General features: G+C 43.9%; 1 protein-coding gene across 1 annotated transcript in view; it reads right to left on the bottom strand.

Moving 5' to 3' along the window:
• Positions 1-15,219, bottom strand: part of SNX24 (sorting nexin 24) — a 197,461-nt gene that overhangs the window by 80,556 nt on the left and 101,686 nt on the right. Inside the window, exon 2 of the mRNA XM_040344308.1 lies at positions 937-1,020. Within this exon, the coding sequence (XP_040200242.1) occupies positions 937-1,020 (84 nt within the window). The remainder of the gene's footprint in view (positions 1-936; positions 1,021-15,219) is intronic.

The following is a 15,219-nucleotide window of genomic DNA, read 5'->3' as shown; positions in this document are numbered from 1 at the left end:
GCTTAAGTGGATAATCTAGCATATACAATTGCGATTTTCAATCTGCAGCTCTGTAACTTTCTGTAAAGTGCAATGAAATATGGCTACCTCTGGAGGTGTTCTGTACAAGAATGTGCAGCTGAAATCCAGAGAATGCAGCTAACGGGCCGGGTGAAAAGGGGCCTTAAAGCGGAGGTTCACCCAAATAACATCTATATAAGACCAACTTCTTTATACTTCGAACATAAACAGTATGCACTTTATTTTTTATTTTTTTAGGCTGTACATACCTTATTATCGCTATTTTCAATCCGGCTTCCGGGTACTCACTCCCGCGGGAGTAGGCGTTTCTATGCTGTGCCGCAATGTAATCTGGGAGTTCGCCCAGATGATTGATGTCCTTCAGAAAAAGATACCCCCGGCGGATAAGGCCCCGCCCCCTGTATTGCGTAGGCGCGTCACAAGAGTCACAGAGTTTACGAAAGTATCTGAACATGTGGAGCTGCGAGTTAGCTCTATACGGCGCCTGCGCAGTCAGCTCTACACGGTTCCGGTAGTCGGTGCGCAGGCGCCGTGTGGAGCTAACTCGCGGCTCTACATGTTCGGCTACTTTCGTAAACTTCGTGACTCTCGTGACGTTCCTACGCAATACGGGGGGCGGGGCCTTATCCGCCGGGGGTATCTTTTTCTGAAGGACATCAATCATCTGGGCGAACTCCCAGATTACATTGCGGCACAGCATACAAACGCCTACTCCCGCGGGAGTGAGTACCCGGAAGCCGGATTGAAAATAGCGATAATAAGGTATGTACAGCCTAAAAAAATAAAAAATAAAGTGCATACTGTACATGTTAGAAGTATAAAGAAGTTGGTCTTATATAGATGTTATTTGGGTGAACCTCCGCTTTAACATGTAAGACTAAAACAAGATATTCGTTTTGCAGTAGAAAGCATTACCTTTTTATGGAGTGCATGGAATTCACTGTACCTCTTCTCCACAAAATGCTTTCTTCCATTCACGAGTACCACGATTCTAAAAACCTGAAATGAGAACATAAATACAATAATATTAATACTCTGACCTAGACATAAAAGAACTTGATAATGTGAACGATATGGTATATAGGGGGGCGGCCAAGAGGCTGAACCAGCCTTATATCAAGAGATCACCAGCCCGGAAATTGTAATACAGCAAAAGACAAAAAAAAAAAATGGCCATTTAACGATGGTCTCCTGATATATGCAATATCAAATGGTACACTGCATATTCATTTTAAAACAAAAATAATTTCCATCTTAAAGTTAAGGTGCGCGTTATACGCCTGCGCGTGTTACACGCCGATAAATACGGTACTTCTTTTTATTATCTATTACAAACAGTTACAATAAATCTATTACAAAGGATCATTAGCTAAAAAGGAAATCCCCTGATTCTGACTCCCCAGATACTTCCACAGGTGGGAACCTCTCCAAGGATGTACAATGAAGTGATTATTTTCTATAAATATCCTCATTCAGACATTCACTTACATTATAAGGTACTGCCCGTTTGTAGGCTGTAGTAACTAAGGGTATGGTCTATATGTAGGGTAAGGATGAGCTCTGGCTTGTTCGCATAGAACACGTGCAGAGCCCGCCAGGAAGTGTGCACGGCGATGCGCTAATAACAGCCAGGGAGACATTTCACGATCCCTGCAGCCGAGCATCTGGACAATGTCTCCCTGGCTGTGATTAGCACAGCGCCGTGCTCACTTCCTGGCGGGCCCTGCACGTGTTTTATGTGAACACGCCGGAGCTCATCCTTAATGTAGGGCTAATGAAATTGCAGTATTAGTGTTTTCCAGCAGATGACACCTGTAATTGTAGCTTCCAGGGCCATTAAAGTGGAGTTCCACCCAAAAATGGAACTTCCACTTTTTGGAATCCTCCGGTGTCACATTTGGCACCTTTCAGGGGGAGGGAGGGAGCAGACACCTATGTAATACAGGTATTTGCCCCCACCTCCGGGCATAGATCACCTCGGTGATCGAGATGACCTACGCCACATCTGGTGCCTACTCTGTCCTCCCCCGCTGTCTTCTGGGAGACACACAGGTCCCAGAAGACAGCAGGGACCGGTGAGGACGCGCAGCGCGACTCACGCATGCGCAGCCCTTACTGAGAATGGTGGTGGTGGCAGCAGCCGAGAGCCGAATGACAGATCGGCTTCGGCTGCTGACATCGTGGGCGTCCTGGACAGGCAAGTGTCTTTTATATATTATATATATATATAAATATAAAAGTCAGCAGTATTTGTAGCAGCTGGCTTTTAATATATATATATTGTTTGGGTGGACCTCAGCTTTAAAGGGTCACTAAAGGAAAAATAATGTTTTGCTGAAATGACTGTTTATAGGGTATAGAGACATAATAGTTAACTGATTCCTTTTAAAAAAGGTTAAAAATTAATCATTTAATGTACCTGTAGTTTTTTAGTTTCGTTTTAGCATGTTATGCTGTATCTGTGCTGGACAGTGCCATAGAGCAGTATTGGTTTGAAAACTAAACTAAAATCTCCCAGTACTGTGGTGATCAGGAAAAAGACAACCAGGAAGTGTCCAAAGCAGAGGAGAATTACAGCAACATCAAAGCAAAAACGAACAATGAGGACATGAAACCAGGACTGCAGTAAGGTAAAGGAAGCCATTTAGCTAAAAAAAATAATTCCTTTAGTGACCCTTTAAGGCTCTGATGCAGCTTGTCATGCAACTTTCAACACATAGTCACATGACAAGTTGCAGCCCATTGATTGCAATGGCACCCGTTCCAATTAATGTAACTACTACTTTCTAGCAACTTAAATGGCAGAGTGTGTAAATGTTGCATCAAAGTTGTACTAGTGTGCACCTGAAGGTTTTTACAGGTGTCGGGCAATTACAGGTGTCACCTGCTGGTAAGCACCAGTACTGCAATTTCATTAGCCTTACATATAGACCATACCATTAGTTACTGCAGCATACAGGTAATGTAAGTAAATGTCTGAATGAGATTTTTTTTTAGGAAATAATCACTTCATTTTACATACTTTTTAAAACAAAATTAAAACAGATGCAGCCACGGTTAGTCATTTAAAAAAAAAAAAAAAACGCCTAAAGTGGAATCACCAAAGGCTAATATAGCTGAGGTTTAAAATGCTGTGCCCCCACCTTCCTCTTACCCATGTTGCCTTTACATTATCACATATACATTTTAACTTTGTTATATGCAATGTAAGGTCGAGAAGGAGTTAAGACTTTTTGGAACTATATATGTCTTAAAGAAAATTTAATAAAGAGATTGAAAAAAAAAAAGAAAGGTAAAAAACAGTACCAGATGTATATTTTAGCAATGTATTTATCGGTTTACCTTGAGTCCTGCTTTAAGTGCTCTAATCCTACGCAATAAATAACACAATAAATGTGCATTGCAAATGACAAAAGCACAACACTTGCATGTTTAGCTTAGACAGGTTAATTTCTCTGTAATCTGTATATTTATCTCTGGTCTCAGCTGGGTGCTTTGTCCCATCCATGCTTTTTTTGTGTGCGACACCTATGACAGAATTTGCAGCTAGCAACAGCCACTGGAAGGTTAAAGAGTCAAAAAAAGTGGCCTCCACAGACTCTCTAATTAGGAGTCCAAAAATGACATGCCAGTGACACAGGGGTCAGGGGTTGGAGATGCAAACAGATGACAAGCTACACAGAAGGGGACTCCTAAAAGATGAAAGGAACACCAGGAAATTGCAAAGGCAAAGTTCTAACCCAATCCAAAGTAACAACTAAAAAAAATGTTCTTCAAGCAACACCCTGTCAATCATCAGTGACCCAATCCACTGACAATGATCCTAAACTTCCCCATTAAAATGTCTAAAAAGTCATAGCACGCTGTTTTTGTAATGACCACATATGCTTATATAAGCCCAAACGATCACTAATCTTGCCATGATTGACATATGTCACTGTCACCTTTATAACATATGCACATTCTTCATCATCATTTTTTTTATTATTTCTCTTTTCTATTTTTTCCTTTTTTACTGTGATCATTCCCATGATGACAGATTGTCTTGATGTACATAAATCTCCTGCATGTACAAAATGGAATATAGGCCTCAGCAGCCCAGCCAAGAGTCTGGAGTAAAGGTGACCAGCAAAAAAGTCAATAAACGGCCAATTTTGGCAAAATCTTCATTTTCTTTTTACCTTCGGGTAGACTGGAAACGGCTAAGATCTCAGACCATCATCAGGGTTTGGTTGATGGCTCCCTGGGGGCTGGCAACGTTTCATTTTCTGTCCCTATATTATTTTGTTACACTGGGGGTTATTTACTAAAGTTACAGATGGCAAAATGAGTCACAATTCTGCAGAGAAACCAATCAGCTTACAGGTTTTATTGCCAAAGCTTAATTAAACAAGCCAAGGTTAGAATCCGATTGGTTTCTCTGCAGAATTGTGAATAATTTTGCCCTTTCTAGCTTTAGTAAATAAACCCCACTGTGACATACAGGGTGCCTATAGAAGGGAGCGAGTAGAAATTTCCCAAATTTATATAAATATCACACACAAAAAATCCAATCTTTAACCACTTTCTACTATGGCTTCATTAAAAGAGATTTTATGTCACTTCCTGCCCCAGTACCAGGAAACACAAAGAAAATTCCCCCAAACAGAAATAAAAAGCATGCCAAGGACCTTCTGCTATCTGTCTATAATAAAAAAAAAAAAAATGTTGGGAATTAACTTTAATACTAGGGCAAAAACACGTTTTGGGGAAAAAATAAGAGTGTGTAACAGAAGTAAACTGCAGAACAGAACCATGGACAAGCCTTGGGAGAATGAGCTGATTATTTGAATACGCAGATTGTTCTATGCTGGCATATGGCCAATCTATAAAGAAACTGGGTTACATCATTTGACTATGCTACAGAGGACGTATAATTTATAATGTATTATAAAAAAAAAAAGTAGCCTGGTGAGTGATGCTGTATGACACTAACAAATGGCGGAGGATGGTGTGTGTGCACGCTTACCACCATACTACCCCCCACCCCCCCATCAAACTGGTCAGGGAAGCCAAGCAATTACATTAAAGGGTCACTAAAGGAAAAAAAAATTGTTGCTGAAATGACCGTTTACAGGGTATAGAGATATAATAGTTAACCGATTCCTTTTAAAAATGATTAAAAATAGATAAAAACCAATCATATAATGTACCTACAGTTTAGTTTTAGAGAGCCAATAGAGGGCAGTGAAGGTTTTGCAAAACGAAACTGGATTGGTGCTGAGGAGTTTTAGACACACAGTAATCACACCTCCTTGATTAGTCACCACGGTGAGAAATCTCCCAGTACTGTGGTGATCAGGAAACAGACAACCAGGAAGTGTCCAGAACAGAGAGGAATTACAGCAACATCAGAGCAAAAATGAACAATGAGGACATGAAACCAGGACTGCAGTAAGGTAAAGGAAGCTATTTAGCTAAAAAACAAAATTCCTTTAGTGACCTTTTAAGGTTCAACAGGGATGCTTGATAGCAGGACCAAGCTTGAATATTACACCAACTTTCAATATCTGCATATACAGTACAGTGCAAAAGAAATGCTGTAAAGTAAGAATGCTTTAAAAATATATATATATATTACTTGCTATTTTTTATTAATTTATAAAATGCAAAGTGAGCGATCAGAAAAAACCCAAATCTAAATCAAATCATTATTTGGCGTAACTATCCTTTGGCTTCAAACGAGCATCAATTCTTACACTTGCGCAAAATCAGGGATTTTGTAGGATTGGTATATGATTACCGTATTTGCCGGTGTATAGGGCGACTGGGCGTATAAGAGGACCCCCTAATTTTCCAGCTAAAATGTTGGTTTTGGGATATACTCGCCATATAAGATGACCCCCTTCCCCCACTCACTTTGCCGATCTACATTCCTTTATGCCTGGCAGAGCGAGTCAGACTGCGGGTGTCCATTTTTTAAAAGCCGCGCCTCCTCCTCGTTCTGTTTCGTTATAGGCGGAACACTCAGTTTCCCAGCAGAGCCTGTGTTCAGTGTTCCGCCTATCACGGACGTCCTCTTGTCCGAGGACAAACAACTTCTGTGATAGGCGGAACACTGAACACAGGCTCTGCTGGGAAACTGAGTGTTCCGCCTATAACGAAACAGAACGAGGAGGAGGCGCGGCTTTTAAAAAATGGACGCCCGCAGTCTGACTCGCTCTGCCAGGCATAAAGGAATGAAGATCGGCAAAGTGAGTGGGGGAAAGTATAAAAGGTCGTCTTATACGCCTGCAAACGCGGAAACTAGTTATACCAAGCAGGTGTGAATGATCATCAAACTTATGTGTAGGTTATAACACAGTCACTTTTAAAACAACAACAGCTGTGTATGAGACTTGAAACTGGGCGAGGAACAGCCAAACACTGCAATTAATGTGAGGTTGTATAAGACAGTTTCAGGTCACAGGTCACACATCATGACAAGACTGAGCACAGCAACAAGACACAAGGCAGTTATACTGCATCACCAAGGTCTCCCCAGGCAAAGATTTCAAAGCAGACTGCGGTTTCAAGATGTGCTGTTCAAGCTCTTTTGAAGAAGCACCAAAACATTGAGGACTGTAGATGGAGTAATTGACCAAGGAAGCCTAATGCAGCAAACACATCATGTTTACCTTCCCTTCATTACTGGAAGATGTCCAGCAGTGCCATCAGCACAGAACTGGCGGAAACCAGTGGGACCCAGGTACCTGTCTGGAGAAATCTGTCCAGGAGTGGTCTTCATGGAAGAATTGCGGCCAAAAAGGCATACCTCCGACGTGGAAACAAAGCTAAGTGACTCAATTATACATGAAAACATAGGAACTGGGGTGCAGAAAATGGCAGTAGGTGTTCTGGACTGATGAGTAAAAATTGGAAATATTTGGCTGTAGCAGGAGGCATATTGTTTGCTGAAGGGCCAGAGAGTGGTACAATAAGTGTCTGCAGAAACAATGAAGCATGGTGGAGGTTCCTTGCAAGTTTGGGGCTGCATTTCTGCAAATGGAGTTGGGGATTTGGTCAGGATCAATGGTGTCCTCAATGCTGAGAAAAACAGGCAGATACTTATCCATCACGCCATACCATCAGGGAGGCATGTGATTGGCCCCAAATGTATTCTGCAGCAGGACAACCACAAAACATGCAGTCAATGTCACTAAGAACTACCGTATTTGCCAGTGTATAAGGAGACTGGGCTTATAAGACGACCCCCTAATTTTACATTTTTTAAGATTTTTTTTTTGCCTGTACTTTCCTAGGCTTCCGACGCTTCATATTTCTTTCTTCTGGAGCCATATTCTTCTTCCTTCTTGCTGTAGCTGGAGCCAATCACGGCGAGCGATGTATTCTATTAATAAATACAAAGCCTGCTTGGATTGGCAGAGGCTGTAACATATTCACCCCACGCCTCTCTGACTCTCAAAGCCAATCCGAGTAGGTTACTGTATGTAGCCTGCTCGGATTGGCAGTGGTTGTTACTCCAATCCGAGCAGGCTCTGTATTCATTTGAATACATTGCTCCCCGGGATTGGCTAAGCGGTATATACTGTATGTAGCCAAAGCTACATACACTATTACCGCACATCCAGCAGGCATCCGAGCAGCTGACCCGGTGCATTGCCATGAAATGTGATTTGCCATGAAATGTGATGGTCCGCCTCCATCACATCCCATTGGCTCACTCATGTCATGTGACATATAGACACGTCATCAGTCTCAGCTAGGCTATTGGCTATCATAGGGAGAGGATCTCCTCCCCCTGTAATAGCTGCACGGAGCTGTAGTAGTAAATGTAGCTTACTCGCACACCCAGGGAGGTCAGCCCCCGTGCAGCTTATCAAAGGGCTAAGAGAGAGGAGAGATCATTGTTTCTATACATTGTTACACGAGCAATGCACTCACTGCAACACAGGCTGCTCCTCACAGAGCTGTGCATATCACACTGGCTTCTCCTTCCTACACTATATACCAGCTCCGTGCTTTGATTCTTGGATTCTGCACCCTGGAAATCCCCCATACTCTCCAATACGACTTTTATATTATCTTTTGGTTACACGGGTATCACTCTCAGTTCTATGGAAGGAGCAGGCGCAGAAGAGGTGAAGGGGCGACACTTCAGCCCTCATCCACATATATAACTCAAGCTATCACAGGGAGAGGAGATCCTCTCCCTATAATAGCCTAGCTGAGACTGATGACGTGTGTATATGTCACATGACATGAGTGAGCCAATGGGATGTGATGGAGGCGGACCATCACATTTCATGGCAAAACACATTTCATGGCAGTGCACCGGCTTATAAGACGACCCCTGCTTCTTGGCCAGTTCTTTTAAGTGTAAAAGGTAGTCTTTTACGCCAGCAAATACAGTATGTTCAGCGTAAGGAAGAACAAGGAGTCCTGGAAGTGATGGTTTGGCCCTCACAGAGCCCTGATCTGAACATCAAGTCTGTTTGGGATTATATGACTAGACAGAAGGATTTGAGCCTACATCCACAGAAAATCTGTGGTTAGTTTTCCAGGGTGTTTGGAATAAGCTACCTGTTGAGTTCCTTTAAAAACTGTGAGCAAGTATACCTAGAAGAACTGATACCGTTTTGAAGCCAAAGGGTGGTCACACCAAATATTGATTTGGATTTCTCTTCTGTTCATTTACTTTCCGTTTTGTTAATTTATAGGATAAAAAAACTATTAACACTTCTATTTGTGAAAGCATTCTTAATTGACAGCATTTTTTCACACCTGCCTAAAACTTTTGCACATCATGTCGCGTACACACGACCATTTTTCATGCAGCGAAAAATGCAATTTTTTAAATTGGTCATTAAAAACGATCGTGTGTAGGCTCCAGAGCATTTTCCTCGATGTGAAAAATGGGCATTAAAAATTTAGAACATGCTCTATTTTTTCGCGTCGTTTTTCACGTCGTTAAAATCGGTCATATGTAGGTTTTAACGACGGGGAAAAAACAAGTTATGAGAAGGGAAATTTGCATAATCCGCCCAAAGGGTGTCGCCAATCGAATGGAACTTCCCCTTTATAGTGCCGTCGTACGTGTTGTACGTCACCGTGCTTTGCTCGAGCATTTTTTTTCACGATCGTGTGTGGGCAAGGCAGGCTTGACAAGAATCACATAGAGAAAAATTTCGTTTTTTTCATGACATTAAAAATGGTCGTGTGTTTGCGGCATTAGTGTATATTTAGTCATCAATGTATCTAAATCTTCAGATTGTTTTGCTATGTATTTTTCACAGATTAATCTGATCTTCCACAGTTTGTGACAAGTTTATTTTAAAATGGACACAAAGAAAAGACTGCACCACTCCAATTTTTGAGCATATTCCTCAGGGCCCCTCCGCGCTGGGTGCTGGCTTCAGAAGTTCATCCCATTCAGCACATATGGTAAAAAATAAAGACAAAGCCACGCGTCCATAAAGTCTTCACATTCGTAGAGGTCTTTGTAATCCAAATGATCCCCTATGAATTTTGACCATTTTACGCAGGTAATCTACTCTTCTAGAGTTTTCAAGTTGGTCAATTTGTCATCTTGTGCTCCTGAATTTCTCCAATCCAGTGAAGGAAACCTGCTTCCTTGATTAAACTTTGTAGAAGTGTTTTGCTTTAGGTTTATTTTAATAGTATAATCACCTGTACAATAAGTATATTGTCTGGAGGTTAGAAATATACATCACGTTTGTCTCAAGTTTTACTGACAAAGTGCAGACAAAGTCTGTGTCACAATGCAAGGAAATTGGTTCATGTACCTAAAAGTGCCAAAGTAAAGACTAAAGACTTACTCAATGAAAATAAACAAACTGGGTGCTTAGGAAATTGGTGTGTAATTTAACAATATTATCACCTAACAGACCAAATAAAATATACATTCTTGAATAACAATTAGGACTAAAGATTACAAGTAAAGCATTACGCAGACAAGAAAAATGAAGACCAGCAACAGTACAGCTTAAAAAAAAAAAGTATGACGTGGGCTAAATGTATGCGGGATGAAGCAATACAGCAACGGCATGTTAACCACTTGCTTACTGGGCACATATACCCCCCTCCTGCCCAGGTGAAATTTCAGCTTTCGGCACTGCATCGCTTTAACTAACAATTGCGCGGTCGTGCGACGTGGCTCCCAAACAAAATTGACGTCCTTTTTTCCCCACAAGTAGAGCTTTCTTTTGGTGGTATTTGATCGCCTGTGCGGTTTTTATTTTTTGCGCTATAAACAAAAAAGTGAGACAATTTTGAAAAAAATACAATATTTTTTACTTCTTGCTATAATAAATATCCCAATTTAAAAAAAAAATAACATTTTTTTTCTCAGTTTAGGCCGATACGTATTCTTCTACATATTTTTGGTAAAAAAAAAAAAAAAAAAATCGCAATAAGCGACTGGTTTGCGCAAAAGTTATAGCGCTTACAAAATAGGGGACAGAATTATTTTTTTTTAATTATTTTTTTTACTAGAAATGGCGGCGATCTGCGATTTTTAATGGACTGCGACGTTATGGCGGACACATCGGACACATTTTTGGCGCCATTCACATTTATACTGCGATCAGTGCTATAAATATGCACTAATTACAGTATAAATGTGACTGGCATTGAAGGGGTTAACACTAGGGGGTGAGGAAGGGGTTAAATGTATCCCTGCTTAGTGTTCTAACTGTAGGTGGAGGGGGGGTGACTGGGGGGGTGACCGATCTGTGTCTCTATGTACAAGAGACACAGATCCGTCTCCTCTCCAGAGACAGCACCGCTGTCTCTGTGTAAAACGGCAATGAGAGATGATCTCATATGTTTACATATGAGATCCTCTCTCATTGGCCGCACAGATCGCCTCGCGAACGGCCACTCTGATTGGCCGTTCGCGGCGATCTGTAATTGGCTGTGTCCGAGGGACACGGCCAACACAGATTTTCCCCGCAGCGCGCTCTGGAGCGCGCGCGGGGACCGCCCTAAGGGGCGGCCGTCAATTGACGGCGGTTTGGAAATTGGGATCCGCACTGTAGCCGTCAATTGACGGCAGGCGGATCCCAAGTGGTTAAAGTAGTATTAAACCCAGGACCCTGAATTCACTATAACTACTCTCCCACAGTACACAGAACATGGAAATGCAATTATTTTAGGAAATATAAACTGCTAAATACCATTTCTCATCAGCAGTATATAGCAGTCTTATGACTTCTATTAGAGTCAGATTAAAGCTTGTAGGTGGAGTTTTCATTCTCCACCGATTGTCCCATGAGGCTGCAAGACCCCTGATCCTCTGTCTGGACAGTGCTGCTTCCAGCAGATTGGATATTATTACAACTTATTTGTACATATTTATTTACATTTTTATTTAGATATAGTATCCGCAGACGAAGACACGTGACTGTCGTAACGCGTAGGGATTGGCCGTGGACAGACGTGCACCAGGAAGTGACGTGAGACGGCGCAGAGGACTGTTCATTTATACACTTGTTTTATATATTTTTACATGTAAGCGCAACTTGTTACAATAAATGCCATATCAATATTTTGTACTACACTATTGGAGGCCCTCTTCTGTCCCTCTTGTTCCCCGGATTTGAGAATCTCTAGGTACTCTATTAAGGGACCAGGTTTACATCCATTGGTACTAGGAGACATCGAGGTAACGGTCGTGTGGTGGACATTGATATTGATTGCTGACTTTATCCCTCATTGAGGTGAGAGTTCTGGGAGACCAGACCGGTGCCTTTGGTGGAATTTTCATTTCCTTTGGGATTAGTCGACAGCTATCTATAGCAGCCACTTTCACTTATGGACTTTAACACAATTTTTTATAGTTTATTTTGATCACTTCATTACTTTTATCACCTTTATATTCACGTTTGATGTATATGTGTCTGCATATTTATATATGAATTTTTGCGCAATTACCTTATTTACTATATTATCCGCATAAATCCCCCATGTCCGCCTTGGGGGGGAGTTATTGATGACTGAAGCTTGCCTCTGGCTTTGGACTCGTGGGTAAGCGACTGCACTCAGGCTTGATGCTGTATTTGGTATATTTCTAGTACAGTAGGTGTTTGTGATATTGTGTTTTTAGCACGACAGCATCGCGCTGATTCTCGGCGACATGGTGCCGAGATCTCGCCGACACCTCGCACTCACTGGAATAGTGACAGCACATCCCAGCAAGCGCGTCATAGAAGCGACGGGAGATCCGACTTGGATTCCCGCCAATTCTACACGTGTGCGGCGTTTGGTATGAATCCTGAGGGGGAAGTCCCCGCCGGATTTTAAAAAAAAAATCCGGCATGGGTTCCCCCCTCAGGAGCATACCGGGCCCTTAGGTCTGTTATGGGTTGTAAGGAGAGCCCCCCTACGCCGAAAAAAAAAAACGGCGCAGGGGGTCCCCCTACAATCCATACCAGACCCGTATCCAAAGCACGCTACCCGGCCAGCCAGGAAGGGAGTGGGGACGAGCGAGCGCCCCCCCCCCTCCTGAGCCGTACCAGGCTGCATGCCCTCAACATGGGGGGGTTGGGTGCTCTGGGGCAGGGGGGCGCACTGCGGCCCCCCCACCTCAGAGCACCCTGTCCCCATGTTGATGAGGACAGGGCCCCTTCCCGACAACCCTGGCCGTTGGTTGTCGGGGTATGCGGGCGGGAGGCTTATCGGAATCTGGGAGCCCCCTTTAATAAGGGGGCCCCCAGATACCGGCCCCCCACCCTAAGTGAATGAGTATGGGGTACATCGTACCCCTACCCATTCACCTGCAAGAAAAGTGGTAAAAACACAAATAAACCACACAGGGTATTAAAATATTTTATTAGTCTGCTCCGGAGGCCCCCCCTGTCTTCTTTATTAGCTCTTTTACCAGGGGGAGCTTCTTCTTTGACGTCTTCGGGTTGGTGGGGGCCGCCGTCTGGTTCTCTTCCACCGCCGGGGGGGGTCGCTTTTAAAAAAGCCCCCACCCCCCGGCGGGTTTCCTCCGGCGTCTTCGGCGGGGGGGCTTCTTCTTCCGCTATCCCGACGGGTCTTCTCCGCTATCCGGGGGGTCTCCTTCTATGTTCGCCGCTCTCCGCTGTTGACTCGGCGCACCCCGGTTCTTCGTCTCGCTGTCCGGTCTCTTCTTCCGTGCTGTACGTCTTCTTCGCCTTCCGTGCTGTGAGTTCTTCTTCCGCGCTGTGACGTCATGTTCTTCACTTCTCTTCTTCTCCCGATGTTGACACGCCGGTCCTTCTCGCTGAAATGACGGATGCGCGCCTTGCATCGGACCTATATAGGCCTCACAGTCCCATCATCGCCGAAGACGCCGGAGGAAACCCGCCGGGGGGGTGGGGGCTTTTTTAAAAGCGACCCCCCCCGGCGGTGGAAGAGAACCAGACGGCGGCCCCCACCAACCCGAAGACGTCAAAGAAGAAGCTCCCCCTGGTAAAAGAGCTAATAAAGAAGACAGGGAGGGCCTCCGGAGCAGACTAATAAAATATTTTAATACCCTGTGTGGTTTATTTGTGTTTTTACCACTTTTCTTGCAGGTGAATGGGTAGGGGTACGATGTACCCCATACTCATTCACTTAGGGTGGGGGGCCGGTATCTGGGGGCCCCCTTATTAAAGGGGGCTCCCAGATTCCGATAAGCCTCCCGCCCGCATACCCCGACAACCAACGGCCAGGGTTGTCGGGAAGGGGCCCTGTCCTCATCAACATGGGGACAGGGTGCTCTGAGGTGGGGGGGCCGCAGTGCGCCCCCCTGCCCCAGAGCACCCAACCCCCCCATGTTGAGGGCATGCAGCCTGGTACGGCTCAGGAGGGGGGGGGGGGGGCGCTCGCTCGTCCCCACTCCCTTCCTGGCTGGCCGGGTAGCGTGCTTTGGATACGGGTCTGGTATGGATTGTAGGGGGACCCCCTACGCCGTTTTTTTTTGGCGTAGGGGGGCTCTCCTTACAACCCATAACAGACCTAAGGGCCCGGTATGCTCCTGAGGGGGGAACCCATGCCGGATTTTTATTTAAAATCCGGCAGGGACTTCCCCCTCAGGATTCATAACAAACGCCGCACACGTGTAGAATTGGCGGGAATCCAAGTCGGATCTCCCGTCGCTTCTATGACGTCTCTGTCTCCATCGCGGCAAGCCAGCTCGGCGCTGGCTCCCGCGATGGGGCTCGTAGGTGCTCAATCTCGCCGAGAAAGAGAGCGAGATTGACACAAAATCGGGTTCACCTACTGTATAAACATATTTCTCTATATTGTATTGCTATCTCTTGTATTGGTTTCCAAACATATTATTTATCGTATAGATTTATCCTCCTGGCGAAGCAGTCCTTTCATCATGAAACTGGTAGAGGATTATATAATCTGTAAAAGAGTTCCATACCCAGAAATTCAACTGGAAGTCTACAAGTACAGTTTTGTTCACAATTATTCAACCCCCCAATGCTGTAAAGGGTTTTAGGGAATTTAGTGTACATTTGTAATTGTATTCAGAATGAAATCCTACAAGGACTTCTTAAAGAACCATATGCAACTAAAATGACATCAATTGGTTTTGTAATACAGTAGTAAATGTTTATTTTGTGAATTCTTCATTTACACAATTATTCAGCCCCTTAAAGACTACCACTCCGAAGAACAGAGGTTCATTGAAGTGTTTTCAATCAGGTATTGAAAACACCTGTGGATGTCAGGGAGCAGCAATAAAGCCTAATAAGCACCAAATAGGCAGCTTTAAAATGACTGTGATACTCAGCTCCTTCTAGACATTTACTGGTGTGGTTACAAACATGGTAAAGTCAAGAGAATGGTCCAGGAAGACAAGAGAAGAGGTGATTACTCTTCACAGGAAGGGCAATGGCTACAAGAAGATTGCAAAGATGTTAAACATACCAAGAGACACCATAGGAAGCATCATTCGCAAATTCAAGGCAAAGGGCACTGTTGAAACGCTACCTGGTCGTGGCAGAAAGAAGATGCTGACTTTGACTGCTGTGCGCTACCTGAAGCGTAAAGTGGAGAAAAGTCCCCATGTGACTGCTGAGGAACTAAGAAAAGATTTGTCAGATGTGGGTACTGAAGTTTCTCCTCAGACAATACGGCGCACACTGCGTAATGAAGGCCTCCATGCCAGAACTTCCAGGCGCACCCCCTTGCTGTCTCCAAAGAATAAGAAGAGTCGACTGCAGTATGCCAAAAGTC

The sequence above is a fragment of the Rana temporaria genome, chromosome 1 (genome assembly GCF_905171775.1).
Source record: "Rana temporaria chromosome 1, aRanTem1.1, whole genome shotgun sequence".
NCBI lineage: Eukaryota > Metazoa > Chordata > Amphibia > Anura > Ranidae > Rana > Rana temporaria.
Note: the sequence above shows the minus strand (reverse complement) of the source record. Positions and strands in the feature narration are given on the sequence as shown.